This window comes from Lontra canadensis, unplaced genomic scaffold, assembly GCF_010015895.1.
Source record: "Lontra canadensis isolate GAN:19392208 unplaced genomic scaffold, GSC_riverotter_1.0 scaffold72, whole genome shotgun sequence".
Lineage (NCBI taxonomy): Eukaryota > Metazoa > Chordata > Mammalia > Carnivora > Mustelidae > Lontra > Lontra canadensis.
The window spans coordinates 5737959-5765635 of record NW_022631066.1 but is presented as its reverse complement, the minus strand read 5'-3'; the positions used below and the strand labels follow the sequence as shown (position 1 = coordinate 5765635).

Below are 27677 nucleotides of genomic sequence, written 5' to 3'. Positions count from 1 at the left end.
AGGTGTCTTCAATGGATGCTGCCAAAGCTCATGATGGTCAGGATCTTTAACAGTCCTGAATGCTGGAAAGGGGAAGAGAATTAGCTTCTTTCCCTAATTCTATACTGCTCCATGTTAGACTAGTAATTATTTCTCTCTAAAGGTTTTTAAGCAACTATAGAAAAACAAATCAAGGAAATCATAGCAGAAGACAAAGGTTATAGCAGACTTTGAGGAGTAAGTTATAGATTTCAATTTATTTTTTTAATGTCTGTCACCCAACAGAATAAATAGGTTATGTAGTTATGTAGTAACTCACTGGCTGTGAGTTGGCTCTGCCCACAAAGTTTCTCATGAATAGTTGGACCTGTGTAGTTTGTTGTACCTGACCCAAATCCTTCCTCATGTTGAAGTATTTCTCTCTCAGATGCTGTGATTGTTGGCAGCTAATGTCTCCCAACTGGTTTTATCTCTAGAAGTTGCCCTCAAGAGAGTTAATATGCCAAGGAGATGCTCTCTCCATGGAGAAGCCCATATCCGAAAAAATAGCCAGTGCTGGATATAAGAACTCAGTACTTTTACTTCAGTTTTAGGCGACTTTGAAGGGACATCCCAGTTCCTGAGCACCCTCTGTGATTGGCTGAGGGCTCTGTTGTGACTGCCTCCCAGGTGAACTCCTCAGTTTTCCCATTCTTCTTCCTTTCACTCCCCACAGGGGTTGCTTCCAAGGGGTTACGCAGGGGTGCTGGTAAAAGTCCTGTACCCAAATTTCTATCTGTTTTACAGGAATCTCACCTGTAACATATTTTCATTACATTTTGGCCATACCGTAATTATTTAGAAACTCAAAGCCAGGTTATGGAGCTTTACCTTTGTTTTTTTTTTCTTCTAGCCTGTATTCATTTTCTTTTCTTTCCTTTTTTCCCCCCTAAGATTTTATTTATTTATTTATTTGTCAGAGAGAGAGAGAGAGAGAGCACAAACAGGGGGCAGACAGTGGGAGAGGGAGAAGCAGCCTCCTTACTGAGCAGGGAGCTGGATGTGGGACTCAATCCCAGGACCCTGGGATCATGACCTGAGCCAAGTACAGATGCTTAACCTACTGAGCCACCCAGGCGTCCCTCAAGCATGTATTTCTAGAAAAGCTTTATTCATGTAGATATAAAACCAAACAATTGCTATGGCTAATACTTATTTAATACTCTCTGTGAGCCAGGTGCTGTGTTTTCTACATTATCTTCTTATTTCCCCCAAAGTCCAACATAGGGGTTCTCTTCTTTCATGGAGAAAATGAGGACTGTTCTGTAAAATGTTAACATTAGGGGAAGTAGGTTGAAGGACATAAGGGGACTATTTGTGTTATTTTGCATCTTTTCTATAAGTCTAATATTAAGACAAAATAATTTTTTAAAAAATATCGAGTAGTAGAACCAGGTTTTTAAGATTTAGAGTTAAGTTCTTAATTACTAAATTGCTTTTAAAACAAAAGTACTTTTGAACTCAAACCAAGACAGTGTAACATGAGTGTGTGCTTTTTTTTTTTTTTTACAGAAAGTGAAGTAGGATGTGTATTCAGACAATTGTTGCAATGTTCTGTCACGGGTATTAGTTTTTATATAAATTATCAGCAATATTAGCACTGAGATTGTAATTGCCTAAGAAACAGGGACCAATTTCTTATAATTTTCACTGTATCAGCTAGAATAAAAAACATGTATACAAGCATGCAGATGAATTTCAGTGAATATAGTGGTGACAGTCCCCAAATAAGTGAGTCTGTGACATCCAGCCTGTTACCTCTTGCTTTTTAGTGTTCCAAAAATGGAAATGGTTCAATCACCCTTATCGTTAACACTTTGTCATCTGCAAGATGCTTTTTACTTTTCCTTATGGACCTGAGTTCTTGGAATGAAGAAGAATCATCTTGTTTGAATAAAGCTGTTGAATTATAAAATCTTTCCAATAAGCTTTAAAAAAAGGAAAAAATTAGTTGGAAACAAATATTCTTCAGAGTGATTCCAATATGGTGAACCTTTGTAATTCTAGCATGTGTTAAGATGAAAAATAGATTTTCTATTTAATATGAAGCATAATGTAATGAAAACAAGATTGTAATGAAAAATGAGAATAACTCAATTCAATTTTCTTCAATTTGAAGAATTGGATTAAAATGAATTAGCTTATATTCCATCATGTTTACATAGAATTTATCTTATTTTTTCAATTTGTTTCCTTTTTGCGGGGGGGAGTAAGAAAAATGCCTTTCCAAGAAGTTTTACTGTTCGATTACCAATTATATTTGGTTATTTTGAGAGGCTTTTAATATGGAATTTTCTTTTTTCTTTTTTTTTTTTAAATTTTTATTCATTGTTTTTGCACCACCCAGGGCTCCATGCAATCCGTGCCCTGTCTAATACCCTCTAATACCCTCCACCTGATTCCCCCAACCTCCCATCCCCCATCCCTTCAAAACCCTCAGATTGTTTTTCAGAGTCCATAGTCTCTCATGGTTCACCTCCCCTTCCATTTTCCCTCAACTCCCTTCTCTTCTCCATCTCCCCTTGTCCTCCATGCTATTTGTTATGCTCCACAAATAAGTGAAACCATATGATAATTGACTCTCTCTGCTTGACTTATTTCACTCAGCATCATCTCTTCCAGTCCCGTCCATGTTGCTACAAAAGTTGGGTATTCATCCTTTCTGATGGAGGCATCATACTCCATAGTGTATATGGACCACATCTTCCTTATCCATTCGTCTGTTGAAGGGCATCTTGGTTCTTTCTACAGTTTGGCAACCGTGGCCATTGCTGCTATAAACATTGGGGTACAGATGGCCCTTCTTTTCACTACATCTGTATCTTTGGGGTAAATACCCAGTAGTGCAATTGCAGGGTCATAGGGAAGCTCTATTTTTAATTTCTTGAGGAATCTCCACACTGTTTTCCCAAGTGGCTGCACCAACTTGCATTCCCACCAACAGTGTAAGAGGGTTCCCCTTTCTCCACATCCTCTCCAACACATGTTTCCTGTCTTGCTAATTTTGGCCATTCTAACTGGTATAAGGTGGTATCTCAATGTGGTTTTAATTTGAATCTCCCTGATGGCTAGTGATGATGAACATTTTTTCATGTGTCTGATAGCCATTTGCGTGTCTTCATTGGAGAAGTGTCTGTTCATATCTTCTGCCCATTTTTTTATATGATTGTTTTGTGTGTGTTGAGTTTGAGGAGTTCTTTATAGATACTGGACCAACCTTTTGTCTGTACTGTCATTTGCAAATATCTTCTCCCATTCAGTGGGTTGCCTCTTTATTTTGTTGACTGTTTGCTTTGCTGTGCAGAAGCTTTTGATCTTGATGAAATCCCAAAAGTTCATTTTCGCTTTTGTTTCCTTTGCCTTTGGAGACATATCTTGAAAGAAGTTGCTGTGGCTGATATCGAAGAGGTTACTGCCTATATTCTCCTCTAGGATTCTGATGGATTCCTGTCTCACGTTGAGGTCTTTCATCCATTTTGAGTTTATCTTTGTGTACGGTGTAAGAGAATGGTCGAGTTTCATTCTTCTACATATAGCTGTCCAGTTTTCCCAGCACCATTTATTGAAGAGACTGTCTTTTTTCCACTGTATATTTTTTCCTGTTTTGTCAAAGATTATTTGCCCAATATGGAATTTTCTTATTTAACTTTGATAAATACACATGATTGTTATGCTCTTATGCTGAGTTTATTATTTGGTGCTATACATGTAAAGCAAATTTAATTCTTCATTAAAAAAAAAGTATAACATTGTTATATTAGTTTCAGGTGGTACAGTGTGGTGATTCTGTAACTCTATACATTTCTTAGTTCTCATCAAGAAAAGTGTACTCCTAATTTTCTTTATCTGTTATATCCATCCCACAACCCACCTCCCTTCTGGCAACCACCAGTTTGTGCTCTGTATTTAAGACTTTGGTTTTTTTTGTTTGTGTGTTTGTCCCCATTTTCCTTTGTTTGTTCCTTTGTTTTATTTCTTAAATTCCACATGTGAGTGAAATCATAAGGTATTTGCCTTTCTCTGACTTATTTCATTTAGCCTTATACACTCTAGATATATCCATGTTGTTGCAAATGACAAGATTTCATTCCTTTTTTTATGGCTGAATAACACTGCATTGTGATTATGTGTATATATATGCCGCCACTTATCCTTTCATCTATGGAGGGACACTTGGGTTGCCTCTGTGTCTTGGCTATTATAAATAATGCTGCAGTAAACATAGGGATACATATATCTTTTCAAATTAGTGCTTTCATTTTCTTTATACAAATAGCCAGCGGTAGAAGTACTGAATCATATGGTAATTTTATTTTAATTTTTTGAGGAACCTCCATACTGTTTTTCACAGTGGCTGCAATAATTGGCATTCCTACCAACAGTGCATGAGAGTTTTTTCCTCCATATCCTCACCTACACTTGTTATTTATTGTCTTTATGATTTTAGCCACTGTGACAGGTATATATTAATATCTCATTTTGGTTTCAATTTCCTTTCTCCTGACGATGAGTGATACTGAGTATCCTTTCATGTATCTTTTGGCCATCTGTATGTCTTTCTTGTAAAAATGTTTATTTAGGTACTCAGCTCATGTTATAATTGAATTGGGTTTGTTGTTGTTGTTATTGTTGTTGTATTTTTGTTCTGGTTTTTGGATTTTTTGGTGTTGAGTTATATAAGTTCTTTATATGTTTCGGATTCTAACCCTTTATCAGATGTGTCATTTGCAAATGATATCTCCCATTCTGTAGGTTGCCTTTTAGTTTCATTGATAGTTTCCTTTGCTATGCAAAAGCTTTTTTATTTTGATGTAGTTCCAATAGTTTAATTTTGCCTAAGGATAGGTGTCTTGAAAAATGTTTCTATGGCTAATGTCAGAGAAATTACTGCATGTGTTCTCCTCTAGGGGCTGTATAGTTTCAGGTCTCACGTTTAGTTTTTTAGTCCATTTTGAATCTATTTTTGTGGATGGTATAAGAAAGTGAACTAGTTTCATTTTTTTGCATGAAGCTCTCTGGTTTCACCAGCACTGTTTGTTGAAGATACTATCTTTCCCCCATTGTATATTCTTGCCTTCTGTGTTGTAGATTAATTGACTCTGTAAGTGTGGGTTTATGTCTGGACCCTCTTTTCAGTTCCATTGATCTTTGTGTCTGTTTTTATGCTATTACTGTACTGGTTTGATTCCTACAGTTTTGGAGTATGTTTTGAAATCTGGGATTGTGATACCTTCAACTCTGTTTTTCTTCTTCAAGAGTGCTTTGGCTATTTGGAGTTTTTTCTGGTTTCTGTGGTTCTGTGAAAAAATGTTTTTGGTATTTTGGTATGGATTGCATTAAATTTGTAGGTTGCTTTGGGTAATATGGATATTTTAACAATATTGGTTTTTCCATTCCATAAGCATGAAACATCTTTCTATTTGTGTCATGTTCAGTTTCTTTCATCAGGATTTTATAGTTGACAGAGTACAGGTCTTTCACCTCTTTGGTCTAGTTCATTCCTAGGTATTTTATTATCTTTGGTGTAATTATAAATGGAATTGTTTTCTTAATTTGTTTTTCTGCTACTTTATTATTAGTACATAGAAAGGCAACTTCTGAATAGAAATTTTGTATCCTGAGACTTTACTGAATTTATTAAGTTCTGATTGTTTGTTGGTGGAGTCTCCAGGACATTTTATCTATAATATCAAACAAGTCTCTTAAATTCAAGTTTGAAATCATGTCCTGCCTCTTTTCTGACGACAGCTGTATGAAACTGGAAATCAATCACAAGAAAAAAAAATCTGGAAGGAGTACAAGTACATGGAGGCTAAATAATATGCTACTAAATAATGAATGGGTCAACAAGAAATTAAAGAGGAAATTTAAAAAGTACATGGGTACAGATGAAGATGAACATACAATGTTTCACATTGTGAAACAGCCAAAGCTGTTCTAAGAGGGAAGCAATACAGGCCTACCTCAAAAAACAAGAAAAATCTTAACCTAATCTTATACTTAAAGGAGCTAGAAAAATAAGAAGAGAAATAAGGAGAGAAATAATAAAAATAATAAATAAAGAAAGAAAAAAGAGATATAATAAAGATTAAAGCAGAAATAAGTGATATAGAGAACTAAAAAAAATAGAGCAGATTAGGAGCTGGTATTTAAAAAAAAATCAAAGAAAATTGATAAACCTTTAACAGGACTCACTTAAAAAAAAAAACGGACTAAAGTCAGAAAGAAGGAGAAATAACAACTGACACCACAGAAGTACAAAGGATTATGAGAAAATATTATGAAAAATTATATGCCAAGGAACTGGAATAGATAAACAGATAAATTCCTAGAAGCAAATAACCTTCCAAAGTGAATCAGGAAGAAATAGATGATTTCAAGAGACTTCTTACCAGTAATGAAATTGAATCCAAATTTATTTTAGAAAGCCAATATTACCCCGACACCAAACCCAGACCAAAGACACTACAAAAAATGAAAACTGTAGGCGAATATCCCTCATGAACACAGATGCAAAAAAATACTCAAGTATTAGGAAACTGAATCCAACAATAAAAATGAATTCACCATGGTCAAGTGAGATTTATTCCTGGGATTTAGGGGTGGTTCAGTATTTGCAAATCAGTCAACATGATAAATCATTTTAGCAAGAGAAAGGATAAAAACCCTGTATGATTATCTCAATGGATATAGGAAAAGTATTTGAGAAAGTACAATATCCACTCATTAAAAAAAAAACTCTCAGCAAAGTAGGTTTAGAGGGAACATACTCCACATAATAAAAACCATATCTGAAAAACCCACAGCTAACATCACTCTCAGTGGGGAAGAACTGAGAGCTTTTCCTATAAAATCAGGAAAAAAACAAGGATATCCACTCTTACTACTTTTATTCAACATGTTAATGAAAGTCCTAGCCACAACAGACCAAAAAAAGAAGTAAAAGCCTCCAAACTGGTAAGAAAGAACTGAAACTTTCATGTTTTGCAAATTTATTTTTAGAAGTACCGAGGAAACAATATGATAAACTAGAAATGACTTAGTCCAGGAGTTACAGTACATTGATTCATATGTTTAAATATTTTACTAAGGGATCTTGTGATCTTATCGATGTTCCTTGATCTTTCAGTGACCTAACTCCTCATTAGAATAATGAAATAATCTAAAATTATTTCAGTTATAAAGTACTACAAATTCCAGGGTTTTTTGTGTTTTGTTTTTTGTTTTTTATAAACATATTTTTTTTCCCCAGGGGTACAGGTCTGTGAATTGCCAGGTTTACATACTTGACAGCACTCAACATAGCACATACCCTCCCCAATGTCCATAATAACCCCACCCCCCTCTCCCAACCCACCTCCCCCCAGCAACCCTCAGTTTGTTTTGTGAGATTAAGAGTCACTTATGGTTTATCTCCCTCCCAATCCCATCTTGCTTCATTTACTCTTCTCCTACCCCCTTAACCCCCATGTGGCATCTCCTCTCCCTCATATGAGGGAGATCATATGATAGTTGTCTTTCTCCGATTGACTTATTTCGCTAAGCATGATACCCTCTAGTTCCATCCACGTCGTTGCAAATGGCAAGATTTCATTTCTTTTGATGGCTGCATAGTATTCCATTGTGTATATATACCACATCTTCTTTATCCATTCGTCTGTTGATGGACATCTAGGTTCTTTCCATCGTTTGGCTATTGTAGACATTGCTGCTATAAACATTCGGGTGCACGTGCCCCTTCGGATCACTACGTTTGTATCTTTAGGGTAAATACCCAGCAGTACAATTGCTGGGTCATAGGGTAGTTCTATTTTCAACATTTTGAGGAACCTCCATGCTGTTTTCCAGAGTGGTTGCACCAGCTTGCATTCCCACCAACAGTGTAGGAGGGTTCCCCTTTCTCCGCATCCTCGCCAGCATCTGTCATTTCCGGACTTGTTAATTTTAGCCATTCTGACTGGTGCGAGGTGGTATCTCATTGTGGTTTTGATTTGTATTTCCCTGATGCCGAGTGATATGGAGCCCTTTTTCATGTGTCTGTTGGCCATCTGGATGTCTTCTTTGCAGAAATGTCTGTTCATGTCTTCTGCCCATTTCTTGATTGGATTCTTTGTTCTTTGGGTGTTGAGTTTGCTAAGTTCTTTATAGATTCTGGACACTAGCCCTTTATCTGATATGTCGTTTGCAAATATCTTCTCCCATTCTGTCAGTTGTCTTTTGGTTTTGTTAACTGTTTCCTTTGCTGTGCAAAAGCTTTTGATCTTGATAAAATCCCAGTAGTTCATTTTTGCCCTTGCTTCCCTTGCCTTTGGTGATGTTCCTAGGAAGATGTTGCTGCGGCTGAGGTCGAAGAGGTTGCTGCCTGTGTTGTCCTCAAGGATTTTGATGGATTCCTTTCTCACATTGAGGTCCTTCATCCATTTTGAGTCTATTTTCGTGTGTGGTGTAAGGAAATGATCCAATTTCATTTTTCTGCATGTGGCTATACAATTTTCCCAACACCATTTATTGCAGAGGCTGTCTTTTTTCCATTGGACATTCTTTCCTGCTTTGTCGAAGATTAGTTGACCATAGAGTTGAGGGTCTATTTCTGGGCTCTCTATTCTGTTCCATGGATCTATGTGTCTGTTTTTGTGCCAGTACCATGCTGTCTTGATGATGACACCTTTGTAATAGAGCTTGAAGTCCGGGATTGTGATGCCACCAACTTTGGCTTTCTTTTCCAATATTCCTTTGGCTATTCGAGGTCTTTTCTGGTTCCATATAAATTTTAGGATTCTTTGTTCCATTTCTTTGAAAAAAATGGATGGTACTTTGATAGGAATTGCATTAAATGTGTAGATTGCTTTAGGTAGCATAGACATTTTCACAATATTTATTCTTCCAATCCAGGAGCATGGAACATTTTTCCATTTCTTTGTGTCTTCCTCAATTTCTTTCATGAGTATTTTATAGTTTTCTGTGTATAGATTCTTAGTCTCTTTGGTTAGGTTTATTCCTAGGTATCTTATAGTTTTGGGTGCAATTGTAAATGGGATTGACTCCTTAATTTCTCTTTCTTCTGTCTTGTTGTTGGTGTAGAGAAATGCAACTGATTTCTGTGCAAATTCCGTTTTTAAATTCACAATTGAACTCTATAATTTTTTTGTGTATTGTAAGAGCCGTAACAATCTTTATTAGAAAATAAAACTTAGCTTCTCGTATTGTTACAAAAGCTTTCCTTAACTTCTAGTATAAGCTATTATAAATTCCAATTATTTTTGAATACCTAAAACACACAGTCATGGTGTGTTTTTAACTTATTTTCAACTAATACAATTTTTTTTGGATATCAGTAGCTGTACTTTCATATATCTTAGATAAAATTATTATAGTTCCTCTTTTTTATATCTGCAAGGAATATTGATACATTGAAAGTAAGTAATGAGTTGTCTGAAAGAAAATGGAACATAAATAGCAAAAATGAACTTTTGAGTATAATCTCCCTGTGTAAATTTTAACTTGGTTCAAAGGTAAACTTTTTATTTAAGTGCTAATTCATGTCTGTTGGTATACTCATTTGTTCACTGATATTAGGTCCTACAATGCCCTAGAGGTTTCGCTGCTTGGTGGGATACAGATATGAATACTAGATAATTATTGTCTTCCTAGAGCACAGAGGGGACAAAGTGAGACAGAGACAAGGAAATAATTACAATAAAAAAGGTAGTGACATCTGACTTAGCATGGTGATTTTAAGGGAAGTGTTATAAGAGTTATGTCTTAAAGCATTAGAAGGAGAAAGCCATCTTGGGGTTGGGGATTAGAGACCTATGCAAGTAGTATGCCCTTGTGAAGAAGTACAGAGCAGATCTGGAATTTAGGGTGCATAAAGTTTGAGGCAGGAAGAAGTAGACCAAAGCTAGAACAGGGAATATCTCACAGGTCATGTTCTAGAATGCATGTATTGACTTACAAGTGATGGGGAACGATTAAGCTTTTATTCTGTTGACTGAGCTAATCAGAAGAGACTTTAGGTAGAATTGCTGTATTGCCTATGAGGAGGACATGTTTGAAGTGGGGATACCATTAACTATATACACATATACATGCTATTAAATATATATATATGCAACTATATACTATATATCATTATTATACATCTATATATTATTTATTTATGTATTTATATATTTATATACATACATAAAATGACATGTACATAATGTTATGTATGTACATCTGATGTATATATATATAGTACATTGTATATATATATGTAATTTATATATACATACACTAATGTATATTAGTCTAGGTAAGAGACAATCAGAGCTTAAAAAGGGAACATAAGCTAGTCCAGATGGAATGAAAGGGCTTCAAGAAATATTTAGAAAGTAATTCAGTTGAGCTTGCATGTGCAGCGTGAAGGAAGGGGAATAGTCAGGGATAATTCAGGATTTTTGTGGGGACATTAGGAGCTATCGGTTGAAAGATAGAATGGAGAAAGGGAGAGGGAGTTTTATGGAGAAAAAGGAGTTGTTTTTAGACATTTTATTTTATTTTTTATGTTAATTAATTAATTAATTGTGGTTTTAGACATTTTAAACTTTGACATTTCTTTGGGACATCAAAGGAGAAATGCCCAGCCCATGATTGGGAAAAAAGTCTGCAATTTAGGGCAGAAATACAGAGTGAAGTGAGATTTGGAATAACCATTCAGCATGTCTCTGGTAGTTGAAGATACCAACTTGGCTCACATAGAGAGAATATTTAAAGTGTTGAAGGACCAAAACGCAGATAGCAGGAATAGGTGACTTTTCAAGCCTGGATTTCCATCTCTTTTTGACAAAATGTGTGTAGGTGTGTGCTTGCACTGGCTTACTTCTCATGGTTCTATACACTTCACGAAGTGAGATATTCATGGAGGTGCAACCAAGAGTTTGTGCCCATGAGGCCACTCGTGGCTGATAGAGGGTGAAGCTCTTTGCTCCTCCTAGATTAGGAATTCTTAAATTATTTCTTAAGGTTCCTCACAAGCCCATTATGTTCCAACACAGTGACAGACATGTTGATAAGTCCTTATCAGCTGTCCTTCCTTCCTTGTCTCACTCTGCCCTTTATGCTTTTTTTTTCAGAGTTAACCTTACAAATGCCTACTTTCAGTACTTTGCCTCATGTTAGAGAGAACATTTTGATATTCCATTTATATGTCCAAAACTTAGACTCCAACCTATAAAACCACCAAAAGCAAATAAAATGGAAGATGGCTATGTAGAAAATTTGGCTTCATGGATGAAGTTGCAATTTTCCAAAATATTTTAAAATATTATTTTTAAAAAATATTTTTTAAAAATTTATTTGACGAGAGATAGAGATCACAAGTAGGCAGAGAAGCAAGCAGTTGGGGTCGGGGGGAGCAGGCTCCCTGCTGAGCAGAGAGCCCGATTCAGGGCTGGATCCCAGGACCCTGAGATATGACCTGAGCTGAAGGCAGAGGCTTAACCCACTGAGCCACCCAGGCGCCCCTATTTTAAAATATTATTGCAGATATACTTTTCCTTTTTGTAGGCCTTAGCCAAGAGTAGAGTTCACCTAAGAGTACACTGAAGAGTATACAGTATAAAATGTGTTTTGCATTTCACAAGTTTAGCTACGAGTCTTAAAAATGCAAAGATCCACAGATATTCCTTACACCTTTTTTTTTTTTTTTTGGATTTAGAATTGAGTTGAAGACAAAGCTCTTAATATTTACTCTGATAGAAAGGAATTATGGATCCTAAAAGGGCAACTTTGAAACACTTTAGTCTTAATGATTCAACATCAAGTGATGTGTTAAGATCTTTTTGTATTTTTAAGTTGCTTTAAAAAAAAAAATCAAAGGTTGTAAAGGACCTTTTCATTGTATTATTGATTCTGACAGTCAAAACAGTTTTAATCTATAACAGCCATTTGCACACTTCACCTTTCAAGAGTGAGGTACTAAATATTTTAGGCTCCACAGCTGTAGTCACTGTCAGGACTGTTCAACTCTGTCATTGTACCATGAGAGCAGCTTCGAGAATACAACATAAATTGGTATGGCTATGTTCCAATTGAAAAACAAACCAAAAAAGCCCACTTTTTTTTTTTTTTCCCATAAGGCTTCCAGGTAAAAATAATAAAAATTTATCTACAAGTTTGCTGAACTCTGATCTTTCTGATCAGCCACTGTGGATTCCAGAAGATTGTTGACGTTCTTTCAGTATACAGTCAAAGCAGTATTTTTTGTTGTTGCTGATCTTAGAACTTCTCAGTCATCTTTAGTCATGATTCTGTTTTGTTTTTTTTCCTCCTTGTTGCCATATTACCAGTTGCTGCTTTGAACGTAACTTTTAACATTTCCATGCACTTTGATTTGTTTGCATGACTCCACAGGCAGACAGCCAGCACTAGCAGGCCCTTTCTCTCTTACCCTGGAGACCGAAAACATCCATTCGCTGAAACGTATTTTGGGTATTGTATCAGTGCTCCTTTGCCAACCAGGTTTGGGGATACAGTTGAGCCTTGAACAACATGGGTTTGTAGCATGTTGATGCACTTACATGTGGATCTTTCCCCCATAAATATGGTACAGTACTGTAAACGTATTTTCTCTTTCTTATGACTTTTTTTGTGGAATTTTCTAAAAGGTTTATTTATTTTTTTGAGAGAAAAAAAGCGCGTACATGCATGTGACTGGAGGGAGCAGCAGAGAGAGAGATCAGATAGGGGGCAGACTCCCCGCTGAGCGCAGAGCCCAGTGCTGGGCTTGATCTCATGACCCTGAGATCATGATCTGAGCCAAAACCAAGAGTTGGATGCTCAACTGACTAAGCCATCCAGGCGGCCCTCTTAATGACTTTCTTAATGACATTTTTTCCCCCTCGAGCTTGTTTTATTCTAAGAATACAATCTGTGATACATATAACATATAACATACAAACTGCATATTAATCAACTCGTCATTGGTAAGGCTTCTGGTTAACAGTAAACTATTAGTAGTCAAGTATTTGGGGACTCAAAAGTTATACAAGGATTTTCAAATGCACAGAAGTTGGCACCCCAACCTCTGCACTATGCAAGCATCAACTTGGGGTAGAGCCACTCTTCTGGTTCAGAAGGCTTAGATGTGGAGCGATAGTTCTCTGATGAGATTGGAAGCAAAATAGAAGTTTTTAGAAGGTTTAATAGAACAGATTGGAATGAAGTCCCTAATACAAGGATGAAGAAGATGCAAAGAGCTTATCCTTAATTTAAACTAAAGGAATCTGTCTACTCTTCTATCGAAAAATGCCTTCTAAACTAATAACTCATTTTCTAAGAAAAGTCCCCATGTTTTAAAACATGTTAAGTGACATTCTTTTTTTAGTACATTACACCATGCTGTTTATATATATGGTTTACTACATTTGTTCCCCCACTAATTTCTTCCTGAGGTGTCACCTTTCCTTGCATGCTTAATTTTATGTAGAATTAAATTTTAAGGAATTAGTGACAGGTGAAACTCTGATTTCCACCCAGTTCAAAATTAGGAGAGTTCCAAGGCTTATTGTAAAAGGCCATTGCTTGCTTGTATTTTCTGTAGAACCAGCAGGTGCATCAACATGCAGCTCAGAAACCAAGCTGTTTTTTAGGTATACTTAGATTTTAGATTTACTCTGAGACTCATTTATTGCAGACTTTATCTTTTATTTGCCAGACAAAATGTCAGCTGGTCGTTCTATATCTTGTTGTCTTTAACACTTCTGAGAGTGTCGAAGCCTTGTGTATGAGTTGTCCCAATTATGTGGACGCCTGTCTGTACCTCCTTCAGGGGGACAGTGAGCCAGGATCATCAGGACCAGGGCAGTGAGAATGGTTTCTCAGCTGATTTTTAGATTGCATTTCAGTAACTTGTGATTTCTATCAATGAGCTTGCATCATTGCACAAGTGTACCTTTACAATCCTGGGGATGAAAAGCAGGTTTAAATAAATACTATGCTAAGTGGCTTTCATCTTGTGCTAGTTCTAATTTTGTTTTAGTGTCAAAATATTGTCATTAAAGAAAACTCATATCCTGCAGAAGCTCAAATACTGAGAGCTCACTGTGAGATTCAGTATTTTGGGGGATAGACCTGGAGAACTAGAAGAAACAGAATTGATTCTTAGTTAGTAGAAACTGAACAGGGAGCCTAGCCTAATGGAAACTGATTTTCTCACAAGGCTTTAGTTGGTGTACAGGAGGCTATAAGATACAACTAGGAATCATCTAGAGTTTAGGAAAAAGTCAGGAAAAATTTCCTTTTGAACAACAAAAATAAATCTGTGCCTAATATGTATTTCCTGGTAACATGATCTAATGGACAAAAATCTGGTTTAAGAGGCATTCATATGTGACATCTTATTTCTGTTATAAGGCAAAATACTATGTCTCTGGAGGCATTTATCTGTTTGTGTTTATATACATACATATATGTGTGTGTATATATATATGTGTACATATATACACACATATATATAGTGCATATTAATACCTTGTCAGGCAAAGAACTTTACTTTGTCTTTTTAAAAACACAGAATTAGGATTAGGTTAGTTCTCAAATGTTCCTGATGATTAGAATCCTCTGGAGTCTTTTAAGAAAAATATAGATTCTCAGTCTTTATACATATCCTATCAGAAACTCCAAAGGAAATTCTTAAGAATCTGTATTTTTAACAAAAATCCTTAGTAATTCTGATGATAAAGCAAGTTTAGGAAATATTAGATTAAATGATGTCTAAATTAAGAGCCACAGTTATTTTAATGTCAGTCTATTTTTAAAATACCTGGAGATGAATTGTAAATGGAATTATTCATTTTAGCTTATCTGCCAAATAGCGTCAAGGGGCCTATACTCTCTCTTAATTGCCTTAAAAAAGACACCAGCTTAAATGTAGTTAATGGAAGATAGCTGAATATCATAAATGGATGTTTTATACTCCTAATATAAGCTTCTATTGCTGGTGAAGATTTTATCTGTGTTTTTAGTTCTATATAAAGGACGTTATGCCTTTCTGTCTGATGGACAACTGATACTGTCTCTCCTGGATATCCCACACCACCTCCTCTCTGTGTACACACCAAACGTGCTTCTGATCTTGGTTTTGTTCAGGTAGATTTCCTCACTCGATAACCTTGTTTGAGGACCAGCTGGCATAGGTATTCAGACACATTTCCAGTTATGCTTATTATTTTATATTAATAAGTTGGCGTTTGAGGTTTATATTAGTTTCTGGGTGAAAGTGCCTGGGTCTCTAAAGACCAGACCCAAGGTGACTGTACCGAGTTGCAGATACTGAGAGAAGGCTGGCGAGCCCCAGTGCTGATTTTCTCCTGCCCTGGAGTGGCTGGGCATGAGGGGAAAGACCCGGATGGAAACTGGTCTGCGATTGCTGACCCAGGGCTCCGAAGTAACTTTTGATTTGAGACACTGTCTGAGTGAGACTCACTCGTTCTCTTGAAAAGAAGCCCGGGGGCAGAGAGTGGCCACCAGAGGGCGAAGAACAAAGGAGGATTCAAGCTTATTTCATGTCAAATAAAGTTGAGGTGACTTGTGCTTGGATATTTTCCTCAGGCGGAACTGGGACAAAGGGCCCTTCAGCTGCGCCACCAGAGAGTGCAGGGTGAGGGGTTTTGATAACTAATTCCCTGTTTTCAAGGGGAGATAATATACTAGTTTGTCAGAAATTGGTATTTGCTTTTATTTTTATTTGATTTGGGTTGCAGGGGCTTCCCAGGATATAAAATACAGTGTAGATTTTACTCTAGCTCTGTGTGGTTAAAATTATCCACTCTTCCAAGAATTTAGGGAGAGATGTTTAGTGGCTGTGTTAAAGGGTGTGCAGCATTTATGGGTATTTCCATGTGGTATTCTTGTAATTCTGTGGTTTAGGAAGGTCCATTATGTACTTTAGCCTAAAGCATGAATATATGTGAAATCATGGATTTCCATGAGGTAGATTCCTCCCCTCCTTACACATGCCTACAACTGATAAAGCTATCAATTACATGGAGATAAAATCCCGGTAACAAATGTATTTTATACCATCACAGAAAAAAAGAAAAGCTTCAAAAACAAACTGAAGATTAAAAAAGAAGAACCTGGAAATGCAGATATATTTGCATTAGAAAAGGAAGAAAAGCATAGGAAAGCTCTATAAATAATGGTTAGAAATTGAATCGGAATCCACGAACAAGGCACTGTAAAAAAGGGAAAGACACAGGGAATTGTAACAGAAAAAAAGGACCGGAATTTGTCAACAGTTTAGGTATGTGATATGAAATACTAGGGCAAGTCAATATGTATTGCACCGTTTTGTTGATATGATAATCGTGTCATGTGAAGCATGTGGGCAATATGGTATGACATTGTGAGTAACACCAGTAATTTCATTTTACTTTAAATGTAGTTGGCATGCAATATTATGTTTCTGTGTACAGCATAGTGATTCGGCATTTACATACACTACAAAGTGATCATCAGGATACATCTAGCTACCATCTGTCACTGTATAAAGCTGTTACAATATCATTAACTGTATTCTCTATGGTGTACGTTGCATCCCTCTGTCTTATTTTATAACAGGTAGTTTGTACCTTTTAATCCCCTTCCCCTATTTTACCCATCTCCCACTCCTCTCGCCTCTGGCAACCACCAGATTGTTCTATGTCTCTCTGTTTTTTTTTTAGATTGCACACGTACATACACACACCATATATTCTTTATCCATTCATCTATTGATGGACCCTTACATTGCTACAATAGCTTGGCTATTGTAAATAACGCTTCAGTGAACGTAGGGATGCATGTATCTTTTTGAGTTAGTGTTTCATCTTCCTTGTATAAGTACTCAGAAGTGGAACTACTGGATCATGTGGTAATTCTATTTTTAATTTCTGGAGGAATCTCCATGTTGTTTCCCATAGTGGCTGCATCAGTTTGCATTCCCACCAGCGGTGCACAAGGGTTCCTTTTTCTCCACAACCTTGTCAACACTTGTTGTTTCCTGTGTTTTTGATTTTAGCCATTCTGACAGGTGTTAAGTGATACCTTATTGTGGCTTTGATTTGCGTTTCCCTGATGATAAGTGACATCGAGCGTCTTTCTGGCACCTGTTGGCCATCTGTATGTCATCTCTGAAGAAATGCCTAGTCACATCCTCTGCCCATTTTTAAATCAGATCTTTCAGAGGGGTACTGGGTTGTGTGAATTTTCTGTTTTGTATATTAACCGCTTATCACTTATATCATTTGTAAATATCTTCTCTGATTCAGTAGGTCACCCTTTCATTTTGTTTCTTTCACTGTACAATGTATGATATAGTCCCATTTTTGCTTTTGTTTCCGTGCCTGAGAAGAAAGATCTAAAGAAATATTTCCAAGACCAGTGTGAAAGAGCTTACTGCCTATGCTTTCTTCCAGAAGTCTTATGATTTCTAGTTTCACATTTAAATCTTTAATCCATTTTGAGTTTATTTTTGTATATGGTATAACAACATGGTCTAGTTTCATTCTTTTGCATGTAGCTGTCCAGTCTTCCCAGCACCACTAACTAAAGAGACTGTCTTTTTCCCATAGTATATTCTTGCCTCCTGTGTCAAAGATTAATTGACCATATTACTGGGGGTTTATTCCTGGACTCTCTTCTGTTTTATTCATCTGTAAGTCCATTTTCATGCTATAGTACCATACTGTTTTGTTACCAGAGCTTCATAGTATAGTTTGACATCACAAGGTGCGATACCTCCAACTTTGTTTTTCTTTCTCCAGGTTGCTTTGGCTGTTCCAAGTCTTTTGTGGTTCCATGCAAATTTTAGAATTTTTTTCTTATGGTTCTGTGAAAAATGCCGTGGGTATTTTGATAGGGATTGCATTGAATGACATCAGTAATTTTAGTTGAAATTTATTATTTTTCCCTGAAGCATTCAGGGAGAAATAATAATAAGCACCATTATTTCCCTGAAGCATTCAGGGAGAAAATAATAAGCACCATTCAGGTGCTTATTAAGTACTTACTGTGTGCCCAACACTGTTATGGGTGCTGTGTTTTCCTCAGAAGAGTCTCATGGAGCCTGTCCTTAAAGTCTCTAGATCGACAAGCATTTAAATGTACAAATACTGATATAATTAAAAATTATGAGATGTAATGTAAAGGAGAATATCCTCAGCTTGTGTGATAAAGGAAGGCTTCTCTGAGGGAGTAGCATTGATGCCGACACCTCAAATAGGATTTTGCATGATAACTACTCGGTGGGTATTATGGGATATTAAACTAGACCAAGAGGCAAATGAGTGTTATTGTTTGGGTTTAAATCTATGACCTAGTTTTTGGTGCTTTAGGTACAGATCACCTTTAGGTTGTCACGTAGTAGATGTGTAGGGTTTATTATTTGCAGCCTTCTTTCACGAGAAGAATGAGAGGTAGATAATATCGTAAAAGAGCATTGTATATCAAAACAGTAGATTACAGTTCTTTTTTTCCCTTTAAATATTACCTTTAATGGCATAGGGGATGAAAAATTAGCTTCATGATTAGAAAAAAAAATGACAGTAGGAATTTTAGAACTCTGCTACTTAAAGAAATTTCGATCTGGCATGTGTGAACCAGTCACTTGGGCCAGTATTGTATTGTAGGAAAATCTTATTATACCTTACTGCATCATTTTTAAATAAGAAAAACCTACTTTTATGAACTTTTTTATTTTATTTATTTATTTATTTATTAAAGATTTTATTTATTTATTTGACAGAGAGAGATCACAAGCAGGCAGAGAGGCAGGAAGAGAGAGAGGAGGAAGCAGGCTCCCTGCTGAGCAGAGAGCCCGATGCGGGGCTCGATCCCAGGACCCCGAGATCATGACCCTAGCCAAAGGCAGCGGCCTAACCCACTGAGCCACCCAGGCGCCCCTACTTTTATGAACTTTTAATAGTTCCAAACCTTCTTTACTTTTTTTTCTCTTTGATATGGACTAGACTATTTTCAATTAAATGCTTCTTTGTAACCTCCAGTCAGATAGGTTCTGTAAATTCCCAGGACAGGGGAAATTGAGTATTATTTGTCCACATTGAAGTAATAGATGAGATGTGAAATGGGTTACATGGTATGTGGGTCTCCAGAGGATGCTTTAAGTAGTGTGTGAGTTTGCAGAATGTCAAGTAGCCAATTAGTTTCAGACTGATTAACATTTATTTATTTATTTTTTAACTTGGGCATATTAGGCAACTATATTTGAGGGCACGGGGGAACTCACTAAAATTTTGGCTCTTCTAGTACATCTGAAAGTATATGAAATACCTCAGAAGACCTGCTGTGGTTTGCCAACCCTTTAAAAATCGTGGAAAGCAAATCAATTTCACATGACCTGATACTTAGACATGATTTTTTAAGGTTTCTGTTTCTTTCATTCAAGAATAACAGAATTCTCTCAAAATAAGGAAACATGAATGATATTTTGAATGCCCTTATTTCCTCAAACGCATTCCCTATTCCTTGATTTTTTTCTTTCTTTTAAATCTCTACTCTCAATACAGCAGAAGCTCTGATGGGAAAAGATTCTGTGGGTATAAAAGGAGCTAGACCAACAGCAGGTGGGTGGTCATCTCCGAAAGACTCCAATGAATTACCCATTTAGTTTAGAATAGTAAAAAATGAGGTATTGTGTAAGAGAAAAAGATGCTGAATTGATATAAACATTTTAATTTACACCTACATTGGCAGGAGTGATAGTGCTTCCACGAGTTAAATATATCAGCAACGTGGCAGCATCCAGCTATGTTGCTGGGAGGTAATTCTCTGTGGATTTCTTGTGTTCTTCACAGTTCGGTGTCTGAGTAAAGAGTGTGCTTGAATAGCCTTTACCCTGAGACATTTGCTTACAAATTTCAGATTAAGTGCCCTCTCTCCCTCCTTCCTATCCTCCCTCTCTCTCTAGAGTTTGAGATGAACAGGTGTCCTAGCAGCTTATAACAGTTAGTGTCCTCATGTTGAGATCTTCTTCTGTGGAGGAAAACATCTAATTGAGGGAAAAGTAGAAGGAATTCTCCTGGCTGATGCTTTTTGCTGTCCCTCTAAATCAAGCATCTGGTGTCTTCTGTCAGTATATGTGTATGAAACGGTGGCAGGCTATCTTATTAGCTTGTGAGCAGGGTAAAGTCTCAGACCCTTCATGGTTTCTGACCTAACATGCACAACTAATTGCAAACTCAAATGCCTATGGGAACCAGGCAAGGGATAGGAATTGGAAGTAGGTCAGGTGTTAAATAATAAATGGCTGCTGACACTCAGCCTTAGAGTTACGTTTTTAATAGGGAGTAACGGGATCGTAGCAACTACAGGACAGTATCTTTTTGTGAAAGAATCTTACTATTAAAATATTTGGCAACCTGTTCTCCTTGAAAGCCGTGTTTTGATCAAACCACACTCCTGGGAGCCAGAATGTCACCATTTAGACTTTCCTGTCTTAGATGGTGAAAAACCACCAAGACAGACTTTTCTTTTTTTTTTTAATTATTTTTGGTAACCATAGAAACATTTGGCACAATGCCAAAGCACACAGTCATTGAAGAATAAAAAATTCTTAGGAAATCATATATTATGCCTGACATTAGGTAAGAAGATACATGGTATGTGGCCAAAATATCAACAAAAATTTTGCCATGATTTTTTAACCCAAACAGATCTTAAACAGATGAGGCAGACGTCAGACATTTTCTTTTAAGTAATCCTTTTATAACACTTGCCCTGCTTACCTGTTCCCGCATTTTACTTCATCTCTCTAGTGCCATGGTTTTATTTTTATTATCCATTTCTGTGCTCGGTCTATCACAATTTAGGTAAAACATTTGTGACCCATGTTTAATGATAAATGATGTTCATATACATAGTATAATAATTGGAAAACTCTAATTATTCTGTACTTTTTGGTATGTGATATGGCCAGAGACATACAAAAAAAAAAAAATGGACAAAGGAAACACAAAATTTGTCAGACAAATCTAAGTTTTATTTCATTGAGATTAGTTTCAAGGTTGTATAAAAAATTCCAGTAGTGATTTTAAGAACCTTTTTATGTTAAATCTAGCAAATATTTCCCTAGATATTAACCTAGAAAGTTTGAGATCCTAAGCTGACTTTCATGAGCCCTTAAATTGTAGCTTATATGGTAAAATATTAGTTGTCTGGATGTGTTTATGAGAGTTTGGCTACTTGAGCTGTTAGTCAAGTATAAAAACAGGGTGAAAGAATTTTTATATCTTTCATTTTCTTTGTTTCTGCATTTTTAATTATGGAAATAGTAAATGAAAATAAGTGGACATCACTAGGAAGTATAAGGGAAAACAAATATTCTCTGGAAAATTATTAGTGGATCACAAGCAAATTTTCATAGCTGAATTAAAAAATATAGTGAGTTACTTCAGATTACTATGTGCTAATTATAAAATTTCATGCATGAAATTAGTAATTTAGAAAACAGTGAAAATACTACTTGGGATAATGATGATTTATAGCAGTGAGTATAGAATAAATGTTTTTGTTTATTGATGTGTAATTTATATAAGTAAAATTCATCCTGTTTAGGTGATTAGCTCTGTGAATTTCAGTAAGCTTATACAGTTGTGTAACCACCTCCACAACTAAGGAAATATATCCCTCATCTCCCCAGATCTCCATTCTTCTATGTCATCAATCCCTGTCTTCTCCCCACAGCCCCTGGCAATACTCATCTGATTTCTTTCTCCATAGTTCTTCCTATTCTGGAATGTTGTATAAATGGATTGATCAAATATGTAGCCTTTTGAGCCTAGCTTCTGTCACAAGGTGCAATGCTTTTGTGATTCACAGGTGTTGTTATATGTACCCCTCATTTGTTTTTTTCCATTGATGAGTGGAATTCCATTGTATAGATCTCCTACAAGTTGCTTTCCTATTTACCAGGTGAAGGATATTCGAATTGTTTTCAGCTTTTGGAGATGGAGGTCGTAAATAAAGCTGCTATAAACTTTGTGAACAGGTTTTCGCTTGGCATGGCTTCATTTCTCTTGGGTAAACAATACCTGTGTGTGGGATTGCAACATTGTAGGGAAGCATATGTTTAATTTTATAAGAAGCTGCCAAACCATTTCCAAAGTAGCTGCGCCATTTTGGATTCCCATCAGCAGTGCATTGGAGTTGTAGTTGCTCTATATTGAGTATAGGGTTTTTGTTGTTTGTTTTGTTTTGTTTTTGTTTTTGTTTTTAAAGTAGAAATCCTTTCTTTCAAGTCTTTCTGAAGATGCATTATATTAAAAATCGATATACTATGTTTGAATTTTGTATTCTTTCACAAACATGGGATGGTTAGGGTATTGGGGTGTCAGGTTGAGTTAATACCATTTTTTCTTTCCTATGAGTTAGTTCACAAATATAGATACATATATATTAAGGAATTAAAGATATTTCAGTAAAATTATGATTAAATGGTGTGTTACATATATACAATAATGGGGAGTTTCCAGATCACTTAAAATGCTTGGCCAGTAATTCAGAACTTCCTAAATATAGAGACAAATGAGTTCAGGCAAGTCTTGAAACCCTTCTAATAGCTGAGTCTTTGGTTAAATTAGAACTATGAGTTGCAATGTAGTTGACAAGGCCACTCTGTCCTTAGTTGGAGCATCTAGATGTGGCAGCCCATGAAAACAGCAACTTAGAAGCACTGGAATAGTTTATAAGATTTCCAAGCCAGTGATAGTTCTAATGTAAGTAGAATTGGCCTCTACAGATAATGCAGGTCATTTAGACCAAACTGGAATTTCCAATTGCCCTTTAAGTAATTCAGTAAGGTACGAATGGCACTTAAGAGTAAAATGTGGCTTCTCTAATTTCCAGGATGGCAATACTGCCCTGCATACAATAATGTTTGTGTTTTAACATCCTCCCATTTATTCTGGGAAAAACACCAGAAATGAAAGTGAATTTTCCAGAATAGAGACATTTGGGTTAGTTTTTTTGTGTGTGTGACTATTTTCTTCGGACTGGTTTCTCAGGATAACATGCAAAGTGTTTTGCAAGACCACATCTAAATATAGGGCAAAGGTAGAATTCAACCTGAACATTCATAACTTTCTCAAAATGTGATTTGTTACCATGTAGGCTCTTTTTTTTTTTTTTTAAATGGCTGGTTTAATTAAATATCTGAAAGTGGCTGAGACTGCAGATATACATACAAACTAACTTTTTTAGTATTTCAGCGTGAAGCTATTGTTTATTTTCAAAAATGCTAACATTTAGAGGGTTAGGAAATGGAACATATTTTGGCAAAAATTATGATTACATTGTGTCTTAGCACAACACCCGACTGTCTTCTGCCTCAGATTATTTTTTTGTCTTCTTCTTGGCACCTAATGCTAATACAAGCACTATGAAAATGCTTCTCATGTAATATGCAGTGAACTCCAATAGAAACAAGGTTTTGCAAACAGCATCCATTCAGAGGTGTGCTTACCCCGTGTGGCCCACAAATAAGAATATTCATAATTTTCACAAGTGGCCATTGCTTAAATTTGTGATTACATTATGACAACAAAAAGAATACTTTGCAACAGTTGAGTCCACATTCTCAAGTGGAGAGAAGTATGTACATGTCCCCAAAGTTAGCCTACAGATATTTATATGGACAGGCACGGTGCTTTCCATAAACTTTGGGATTTCGATATCATTTTCTATCCCTCCTCGTTCATGAGCTAATATAATCATGAGCAGTACAGCAAAGTCAGTTGTGTTTCTTCTTATTGACCCTAATTTTTTCCTTTTTCTTGCATCTTCTCAGCCTTTTAAAGATTTTTTTTTTTTTTTAATTTATTTGACAGAGAGAGATCACAAGTAGGCAGAGAGGCAGGCAGAGAGAGAGGAAGGGAAGCAGGCTCCCTGCTGAGCAGAGAGCCCGATGCGGGACTCGATCCCAGGACCCCGAGATCATGACCTGAGCCGAAGGCAGCGGCCTAACCCACTGAGCCACCCAGGCGCCCCTCTTCTCAGCCTTTGTTAGCATGTCATGTGTGGTACTGCAGTGAGACAGACCTATTGATCTGGGGAATTAATTGGTAATTAATCTTTGCATTTGCCTTTTCCCTCTCGAGGAGCCAACTGCTGTCTTTTTTGTTTTAATAGAACAAAAAAATATTTTCTTCCAGTATGTTCTGCCAAATTCTGACCGCTGGTTTTTTGTTTATTAGAATAATTGTATGATTTTCTACTGAGTATTCTTTCTGCGTTTTTGTTTTCTGTCGATAATAGTTCTTTCATTCGTGACCATAGAGAAACGAAGGGTGCTTTTTATATTTGGGGCAATCCGTTATAAAGCACTAGGACACTTCTTCCGTAGTACTGGTACGTAAATGTTCCTCTGGCAGTAGTATGTGGGTTGCCTTCACCTGTGGGTACATACCTTTCCCACGTTGTTTAATTTCCTTACTGACAAATGATGGAGTAAACTCGGGTAGTTCTCAAGAAAGACTGGAAAGTTGGAGAAGATGTCAAGAGGTTTGAGGTTAGGAATTTAATCTTTTAAAACTCCCCTTCAACAAAGATATCCATAAATAATGTGTGAGACAAGTTTGAACAGAAGCTAAGAATTTAAAAAAAATGAAATAAAATTTCAGCTCCCTCATACAGCATTTGTGACGAAAAATGCGACAGAAACCTATATTCATATAAAATGTGGGAAAACAGAATGTGTTTTCTGAGTTTGCTTGATTTCTTCATTATTAAATTATAACAGGATTCCTATTCAATATGCAGCATATTTGCATAAGTATTAAAATAATTTATCATGATTAATTCTATTATAGTAAATTTCAGGCCTAATCACAATCTGCCATATATGGTAGTGGTTTGTCAGTATTTCATGTTTTCCTGGAGGTTTGGTGGAATTGGTGCTCCTGGAACAGCACAGATGTCATCGGAGTTTGCTGTGATTAATGCGGTTCTGAAGGAGATCTAATAACGATTAGCCAGTTTCATAAAGTGTTACAGAATTAGGTCAGTGCGAGAAAATTCTAAAGCTCTTAAAAATGTACATGCTGGCAAGTCCCTCTGGCCACAAATTGGATTTCTTGAACAATGAGGAGGTTTGACCTTGGAAACAGATGAACTCTTTGGGCAAAGGTGGGAAAAGGAGACAATTTGTCCTCAAATACTCAAAGGATTGAAAAAAAAATGTGGGGTGAGTCTTAAACTAAAGGTTGAAAGTTATAGGGAAGTAGATATAAATCTGATCTATTATAATTTTTGGAAAATCACTAGAAGCACAAGGGGCTTCATGGTTCTAATGCGGCCACAAAGGAATGGAGCTTCCTTACTGGAATTATCTAGGTAGGGATAAGATACCTGTTTAGAAACACTATCAGAAAGTATTTTTTTCAATGGCTTGGAAGGAATTTCTCTTTAAGTAAATTCTGATTTTCTTTTTTCCTACTGTGAGTTTCCATAAGTTAACATCCTTCTCAGTATCAACAGATTTCTTGTATTTTTCTTAGGTTTTGGTGGAGGCTTCAGTAGGAGATGGCTTCACTGGAGACATTGCTGTCGATGATTTGTCATTCATGGACTGTACCCTCTACCCTGGTAAGGAAGAATATTTTAACATATGAGTATTCTCAAACCTATTTACTTGGGGAAAAAAGGCTGTGGAGGAAATCAATTTTTCATTTCCACAATATTGTAAAAATACCCCTACTTCTGTTCTGTTAGTGTATTAACTCTGGAAAAGGTTACTGTGAATCTTTGCTAGTAATTAGTCTTAATATCTTTGCAAACATGGTAGAGAGATTTAAATCAGTTATGCTTCTGTCTCATCATGTGGAAAATATTAGGAAATCATGTCTGAAGTTAAACCATAATTCCGTTATACTTGAGGGGTTGTATTAACCGAATTGGTCACCTTATAATTACATTGTTTTAGAGAATGTATACATCTCTCCATTACCTTCAGAGATGGTTTCCTGTCAGGCAACACTAAATATTCCTAAGGATTGCTGTCAACCATTTCTTCTCTGTGTCACACATTTCTTTTATGAAAAAAAGCCAACAACACAAATATATGTTTCCCAGATTTCTATTTCCATCCTCAGCCTTTACCCTGAGATCCAGATTTATGTACTAACTACCTACTGAACATCTCAACTTAGATGTCTGGTAGACATCTCAAAGATAATGAAGGGAAATAACCTAAAACAAGCCTACAGTAAACTAAAATAAAGCTAAAACAAACACCCCAGGCAGAGCTCCGCCCAGACAGTGCAAAAAAAAAAAAAAAAATAGTAGCAATCTAATAGGACTAGTTATCAAGCTCTTGGCTCAGAGGCTAGAGGCTCTTAAATTGCCCAGCAAGGGGGAGCACAGCTTCCTTTCTGAAGAGATCAGAGGCACAGTAATTTAAAAAGCAATTGCAATAATCCATGTAGAAAGCACTCTCAAGTTCTGAAGACTTAACCTTCAGTCCTGCTCCATCACTGTAGTGTTACTGGTTAGAAGAGCACCAGTCTCTTCCTGGACACAATCAGGGCTGGACTCCAGTTCTTTTCATTGTACTGTGGGACTCAGCTCTGAGTCTCTACCTCATCATCCTGGCAGGATTAATTCCCTTAACTGCTCTGTGTCATGGTTTCCACAGAACTCTGCAGAAAGCCAGATCCTCTCTGGATAAGGCCAGCAAGAAGGAAATTAGAATTCAACAAGTTTACCCTTATCTCTTAATGGCTGCAAGTGAATTCTTGCCTACTGATGGTCCCCTCCATCTTGCCATTCTTCCATGCCTCCCTGTCTCAGTAAAAGACAGTTTATTTCTATTTGTGTATTTTTCATGAACAAATCTGCATCTCCAGTAGCTTCAGATATATCCAGATATATCCAGCTTCAGATATATCCAGAGCCGACTGCTTCTGTCCAAGGTCCAAGCCACCACTGTGTCTGCATGGATTATCATCGTTGCCTTTTAAACGATCTCTGCTTCTACCCTTGGGAATATAATCTGTTCTCCAAACAGCAGGCGAATGGTCTTTTTCAAACTTAGATAAGATCGTGTCCTCCTGTCATTAAAGTCTTCCTATGATATCCTCTTTCATGGAGAGCAAAAGCCAACTTCTATAGTAGGTTCCAAGGCAGGCATGCCTGGTGCCCTCGTACCTGGGGACTTCACCCACCACCCCTGGGCTTCTGCTTGACTTCTCTTATCTACAAGGCCTTTACGATAATCTTTAAATCCTCCAGCCCACTTACGCCTCGGGGATTCTAAACCTTCCTATCCCTCGTCCTGAGATGAGATAAATACTCCACTCCCTTCAGTACTTCTTTCTGATCTGCTCCGAAGTTTCTTCATTAGTAAGGATTTCTCTGAACATCACACACACACACACACACACACACACACACAGAGTCTCTTCATTGACATTTTTTTTCTTCTTCTCACGTTATTTTTCTCTGTAACGCCTATCACCCTTATGGTTCTGTTTCTGTTTTCCCCAACAATACTGTTAGCTGCCTGACAGCAGTGATTTTTAATTGATCACTGTCTTATGTCCAGAACTTAAACAGCATCTGGCACATAATATTACTTAGTATTAACCTTTGTTGGATAAATGGGTAGAAAGGTGGAGAAATGC

At 36.6% G+C, this 27677-nt stretch overlaps 1 protein-coding gene across 1 annotated transcript in view; it reads left to right on the top strand.

The window, feature by feature from the left end:
* Nucleotides 1–27677, top strand: part of MALRD1 (MAM and LDL receptor class A domain containing 1) — a 736704-nt gene that overhangs the window by 192399 nt on the left and 516628 nt on the right. The window contains exon 20 of the mRNA XM_032880867.1: nucleotides 25554–25641. Coding sequence (XP_032736758.1) covers nucleotides 25554–25641 — 88 coding nt within the window. The remainder of the gene's footprint in view (nucleotides 1–25553; nucleotides 25642–27677) is intronic.